Below are 6909 nucleotides of genomic sequence, written 5' to 3'. Positions count from 1 at the left end.
ACGCATTCGAGATATTCATCGCTGAGTCTTAAAAATCTTTCGCATCCTGGAACAGGAGTCGAATATAATCGAGATCCGAACTTTCTAAAAGGTTTCGATTCACCAATTTGTATCGTTATTTTCATTGCTGCAACGTTAAATTATTATTACATTTCTAATTTATAAGATTAATATAACATTGTACAATTTTAAATATAGTAAAAAGCTTTACAATTTTTTGTAATAAGAAATATTAGTCCATGTTAACGCTTTTCTTGTCAAACAAACCCTTTTATTTCACAAACAACTGTCTAATTGTCACAACTGCTGATTATTAGACTGCAATTTATAAAATAAAAGTGTTTGACATGGCAAGCATTGATAATTTGTTACAGAAAAATTAGTAAATTTAGTGCTACAACGTAGTTTCTTAAATGAAAATCGATAGTAAAATGTTTAAACGAGTGACTAAATAATGTGTACTATTCATCGCATCGAAAGTTTACAAAAAGAAATTTTAATAAATTTCAGTTGAAGCTTTAACTTCAAACTTATTTCCACATAAAAATACAATCAATATAATGAATCAAATATATAATATATTTAAATGACAAAAGGCGCACAGAACAATTTTATTATCGCCTAAATTTTTACCTTGACTATAATGCATTGTATAGTCCGTTAATAATATTTTTTAACCAAATATCTGATTTTCACAGAATTTAGGATGTTATTTATTTTTCTATAACAGGTTTTTAAAAAAGATATACGATGATTTTATAGAATTCGATAAAAAAAATTTGTTATCTCCTGATGATAAAAAATCAAATATAAATTTTGTTGTAATAGATCTGCAATATGCTTCCTGCCGACTATTAGAATATTTAAATGACTATAAAATGCTCTTTTAGTTTAATATATTTATGTTATATAATTTCTTTATATTATACAAATATTAAATATCCAAATGAAATTTTCGAAACAAAAAAAAATTCTCTACTTACCATCTATAAGTCTCAAGACATCTTGTGGATGAGATAAATAATTCGGTTGGATAACAGGATGATCGTAGGGATTAGTGCTTCTGAGTTTTACATAACCTCGACTTTTTGGATGAATTAAAGTAGGATATATGGTGAAAACATCCCGATTTAAAATAGGCCCATAATATAATTTTCTAACCTAAATCCGAAAAGAAATATTTAATTTAAAAATTAATAGACTAATAGTTGAAAAAGTATCATACGGTGGTCGAATGACGAAAACTGCAAAACAACAACCTTACACCATAAACAGTACTGTACATAAATATTTATGGGTAGATTAAACAAGATAAAGCGAGTTCCAATCAGGTCTAAAATAATAGCGATAGAATAGTCAAAGGATCATTATTCTGTTGCTGTTATTTTCTCACTGTCACTCTTTCTTGTCGGAATCGTGCTTCGTTCTGCATCTTAATCTATACGACCTATAAGCTATTGATCGTCATTGGTATGGTTACTGAATAAATATGTAGTAAGACGAATAATATTACTAATTATAACTGAATATTCGTAAACATTTGTTACTGAATAAATGTAAAGACGATATTATCTATATTATGGCGTGGAAAAAAGTTAGAACACTACTTATAGTGCTGTCGTAAATCCGGAAAGACTCGTGACTTAAACTTTAATAATTAAACAGAAATAATATTTTATAAAACACGTTAAGAAAAACCCATTTATATTTAATGAAAAAAAAAATTCCAGTAACGAGTTGCATAACTTTCCCGGAAAAAAATGTTGAAATCGTTGTGACGCCATATGTTAGAGGTTTTATTTTAAAAGTTTTTATATTATTAATTACTATAAAATGGCAAAAAATAATCTTAAATTTCAGGAAAAGGATGGGTTTTATTCAAAAGGTAATGGTAAATATCAATAAAATGTAAATTCTTCATTTAAAGTCTGCAAGTCGCCCTTCTATCTTTCTACCCCTTGACCTTTAATCACCAAAATTTAATAGAATCAATCCTCTTAATACGCAAACCTACCTCTAAAATTTCAGAAATTTTCAACAAAAGTTATTAAGCTTCAAAGTGGGTGAACAAAATCAGGCTCCAACACAAACTAATATCCATACATAAAGGAAAACAACATTCAATTTTCTGCCTTTCTCGACATTTTAAAGTCGAGTCCAAAAACGTGAAAATCTCGGGGAAACTTTTTAGACGCCTGTCATAAATTCAACAAGATCTACAACAATGAAATAGTAAAAGACAAAACTCAATACAACTGGAACAACCTACCAATGCAAATTGCTGAGCTAATTTTATCCAATATTTATAATCCAATATTTATAAATACAGTATATATTTTTGGTTAAGAGAAAAACATATGATTCTTATGCGTCTTTACGTCTCTAAAAGTACTTTTAAATATGTGTATGAAATTAACAATAAATATGATTCAATAAATATAAAATAAAATTTCAATACTTGACTTGATTATTTATGCCAAAGGCTGGAATAAAAATTTCTCCTCCATCAGAAGTCAGACTGCCAGTTACAAAATACAGTTCGATATCTGGATAATCATCAGAAGAATTCGCAAAACGGGTATTGATGAAAGCCAAACCTTCGACTCCACCTAATGTGGTCCACGGACCTATAAAAGCGGTTTCTTTATTATATTATTTAAACACTGTTGTCTGTTCAAATAAACATATCAATAAAAGTCTTACCAGAACCATATTTGAAATAACGTAGAGCATTGAATGGAGTTAGAACACGGTAGGCGACGATAGCAACTGGTTTGTCAATTAAGAAATCCATTCCAAGAGGAAAAATGTGATCTTGAAGATTAAGGCCTACTGGAAGATCTGACACGACTGGAATCTGTATGATAATAATTAGTTGATAATTTGTTATTCGATAAGACGTACAGATAAGAGCTTACGTGTTAGCTAAAATTAGTAAAAATTGAAAATTACTATTCTATATGTAGTCAGCCAGATGACTGTGCTTACAAATATTAGTGTTTTTACCGTGAGGAATTTCAATAAAGTATTAGATTCTGACTCCTTAAGTTATGATAGATTTAGACTGGGACATGGTCCTCTATGGCTGCGTCATTGTGGCCTATCCCACTGCTTTTTAAATACTTTTGTAATTCGCAATATTGAGACCGGACACTTAGTACTTATACAGTGCGACTGTAAAGTCAATTCGCAGTGGGCGGGAAAACGGGAGGTACTTTCAGGAACAAAGTAATGTTGCCACAAGCAGACCGCGCAAGACCAACGAGAAGGATAGGGCAGGGAGCAATTTTATCACGTGAACAACTTATTTCTGTGCAGAATGTCTCTCGTGCTGTGTTTTTCAATACTTGTATACTCGAATTTCAAAAAATTAATTTAGATTCAGAGAAAAGAAATAATTGCAAGTTTTTATAGCAGTTTCGTTTTAAAAATTTTTTACTGGTTTTATAAGTTTATAACATTATATAATATCTTAAATTAGAAGTTAATTTGTTTGTTTGTTTGTGTATGTATGTGTGTATGAGTGAGTGTGTTTGTGTACAATGTACTTTAAAAAAATATAATTATAAAGTAATAATGGATATAATATATTTAAATGACAAAAGGCGCACAGAACAATTTTATTATCGCCTAAATTTTTACCTTTGACTATAATGCATTGTATAGTCCGTTAATAATATTTTTTAACCAAATATCTGATTTTCACAGAATTTAGATGTTATTTATTTTTCTATAACAGNCTTTATATATTTTATTAAACATAAATAGGAAATATATTTAACGACGATAATATTGAAATAAACAATTATTGGTAACATTTCATTATAAAATTTGATATTCTATTTAGTAAAATACTTTCCTCTTACTTTATGTTTAGACAATATAAATGTTTTTCAAACTAAAAACACGATGAAAGCTCATTAAATATTTATTATTGAACAATTCCGATAACGTTATTACTTCTGTATTGGGCTTTTATGTATTATTAGTATTTTATAATTATAAGATTAAATTATGTAATAATATGAATATAGTTTTCAAAAGTTTAAATTAAAAGAAACACAGAAAAAATTCGAAAATTAGAAACAAAAATTTATTCTCGAAAATCATTTATTTCTTTTGAGAAATTAAAAGTTTTATTTTTACGAATATGCATTCATTATTTTCAAATTAAAATATTATTACTGTAATAATTTCTAATTTTAAAGGAATTATATTAACAAAAAATATTTTTCACGCTATAAAAATATATAACGTTCAGAATTTTTTCATAAGGTGGATATCCTAACAATTTCGCAAAATCGTTTGATCAGGAAAAAATAACAATTTGTCCAACTTGGAAGTGAAATGATATCATTGAACGATCTTATCTTGTACACATCGTTTTGTTACTTTATATTATTGAAAAAACAATACAGGATACTTGGAAAAGTAATTGTAAAACAAAATGTACCATAGTTTATCATTTTATTCGTGTAATTACGATTAAAAGTTCAATTTTTTCTTTAAAAAATTCTATAAGGTAAAAACATTTCTAACTTTCAATGCATGTGATCATAATCCAAAGAATATTCAAGAAATAGTTAATAAAATTTGCGGTATAATCAACAATAGTTATCAAAAGCACATATAAAAATCTGTCAGAATTTGCAACGACAGTTTAAGTTGAGATATGTCCATCTTGACATATAACGTTTGTCTAGCATTTAATGGCAGCTTTTTGTACAGCATCAACATTTCAATGCATTATAAACAATTGTGAGAATCTGGAAATTCAGGCGAGGGTCATTTTGAAAATTAACGAAGTAGAGGAAAAGAATTATAAAATTAAGAGAAAATAATATTTTTAAACTTTAACAAATTTTACAAAAAAGGATGAAACTTTCGATTTTGAAAGGAAGTTGATTTCCTTTTCCAGGCCGACTCATGATGAGTCGCATGAGTTTTGCACACGTTACTAGAGAGCAAATAAAAGGAACGATTTCCCGCCATTCGAGGTTGCTACACGAAAAGAGCTCGCCATAAGATAAAGGTAGTCATCATACAAAGTGTATGTCATACAAGTCCGTTATACGAATCAGTTAAATAAAATAATTTTTATTATTGTTATTGCTATATAAATATATAGCAATAAACGAAGTATACGACAAGATTGTTAAAAGAGAAGTTATTTAAAGGACTTTCCAAAGAAACTGTTAGAAGAAGAATACCCAGAATTGAAGAAGACCCTCATACAAAGAAATATTCGAAAGACCCAGCGAAGGTAATATGATCAGAGATAGATTGATGTGAACTCTCTCTCACGCGTCAGGTTTAGAATAAGATTAGGTTAAGTTAGTAGAATAGTTTAGGTTTAGGTTCATTCTTTTGTATACAGTACTTTTATCTTTTGATTTATTAAATATTTTGTTTAAGTTATCATTATAAAAATGGTTTGGTTAATATTGATTATTCATACTCATTCATATTTAAATTTCCTACGCTCCTCCTACTCACGAGTTAGAGATAACGAGTAGGGGAAATACGGACAAAATCACATATACGTACAAAATGACATAGGCAGCATAATTCGAATTTGGCGGTCTCAAGCTCGCAACTGACCATGACACCACGTAATCCAAGCGGCTCTTACTAACCTGTCAAAATGTGAACGCACTCCTCTCATTCGCCCGGATGTCATGGCCGACAACAAGAAATGATACGTTATGAGTTTTTTCCTCGCAACAAGTTTTTTGTATACATGGTAATTTTTTCACTATTTTATCTATTTGTATAACATTTATTTCAACCCTCAAGAATTTGTTGTTCCACTTAAATAACTTTTTTCATTAAAAATAACATCTTTGTATTTATTTTATAATTTTGTTTTTTTTATAACGTTATATGGACAAAACGACATACATAGGCAACGGACATAATGACATACCTGTCATTTAGTCCATAAGAGCTTAGTCAAGGAACTTACCTTAATCTCTTAACGTTTTATTAATTATCAAAAATGTCTTCTAAACAAAGTCTTTCATTATTGTTTAAAAAAATTTTAGTATAAAACTTTATTTCCTTTCTTACGTATTATTTACAAACTTATTATCTTTCACATAACAAAAAACTTGCAACGAATCACGTGACTCGACAAACCTCTTTAGTTTTAACTTCTACTCCTAATATGAAGGCAATTAAATCAAAAAATGGGTCCAAAGCTCCGCCAGAGAAAAGGAGACGAAACATTACTAAAAAGTTACTTGAAGAAAAAAATTTTCCTGATAACTCAAGATGATGAAGAAGACTGTCCATGCATATATTGCGATGATCTTTTTTCCCGATCTAAGCCTGGAGAAGACTGGTTACGGTGCATAAATTGTTTCCGTTGGGCTCACGCTTCTTGCGCTGACGTTTCTAAAAGAGCCAAGCGTTTCATTTGTAAACTTTGTCAGTAATTTTATAGTTTTTACGTGTATGTCATTTTGTCCATAGTGGATGATCTCGATTAAACTAACAATATTTTTTTCCTATTATTTTAATATTGTAAATGTTTAGTATATTTCATAGGTAAAAAACCAAAGATGATTGGTGTAGAATATGACAGTGCTGTGATTTACCAATAAAGAGTTATGAACCTAAAATAAAACCGTATGTCATTTTGTCCGTATTTCCCCTACTAATCAGCGTATAAAATAATTGATTAACTGTTGTCTGAAATCCTGATAAGAAAAGGGTGATTACGCAATCATCTAATTCCGCTTTTGTTTAACATTCAAACTTTAAGTCCCTTCGCACTTGATTTCTTTAGATAGAAAATCCATTCTTTTGGACAACTGAGGGCTATTCACAAGGAATACCTGCCGAATAAGTGATTTCTAGAGTCTTACCTACTCCGTATCGCCGGCTAGCCCTTCACACAATTAACTG

The 6909-nt window shown here is 29.2% G+C and overlaps 1 protein-coding gene across 1 annotated transcript in view; it reads right to left on the bottom strand.

Moving 5' to 3' along the window:
- The window catches only part of LOC111636974 (glucose dehydrogenase [FAD, quinone]-like), an 11540-nt gene extending 5312 nt beyond the window's left edge, over positions 1-6228 (bottom strand). The window contains exons 1-5 of the mRNA XM_023382362.1: positions 6139-6228; positions 2704-2857; positions 2464-2627; positions 984-1161; positions 3-127 (exon numbers count right to left, since the gene is read on the bottom strand). Coding sequence (XP_023238130.1) covers positions 3-127; positions 984-1161; positions 2464-2627; positions 2704-2857; positions 6139-6228 — 711 coding nt within the window. The remainder of the gene's footprint in view (positions 1-2; positions 128-983; positions 1162-2463; positions 2628-2703; positions 2858-6138) is intronic.
- Between the last annotated feature and the right edge of the window lie 681 nt (positions 6229-6909).

This window comes from Centruroides sculpturatus, unplaced genomic scaffold (genome assembly GCF_000671375.1).
Source record: "Centruroides sculpturatus isolate CEXI.00-Female unplaced genomic scaffold, Cexi_2.0 scaffold610, whole genome shotgun sequence".
Lineage (NCBI taxonomy): Eukaryota > Metazoa > Arthropoda > Arachnida > Scorpiones > Buthidae > Centruroides > Centruroides sculpturatus.
The sequence above is the reverse complement of the archived record's forward strand: the minus strand, read 5'-3'. Positions and strand labels throughout refer to the sequence as shown.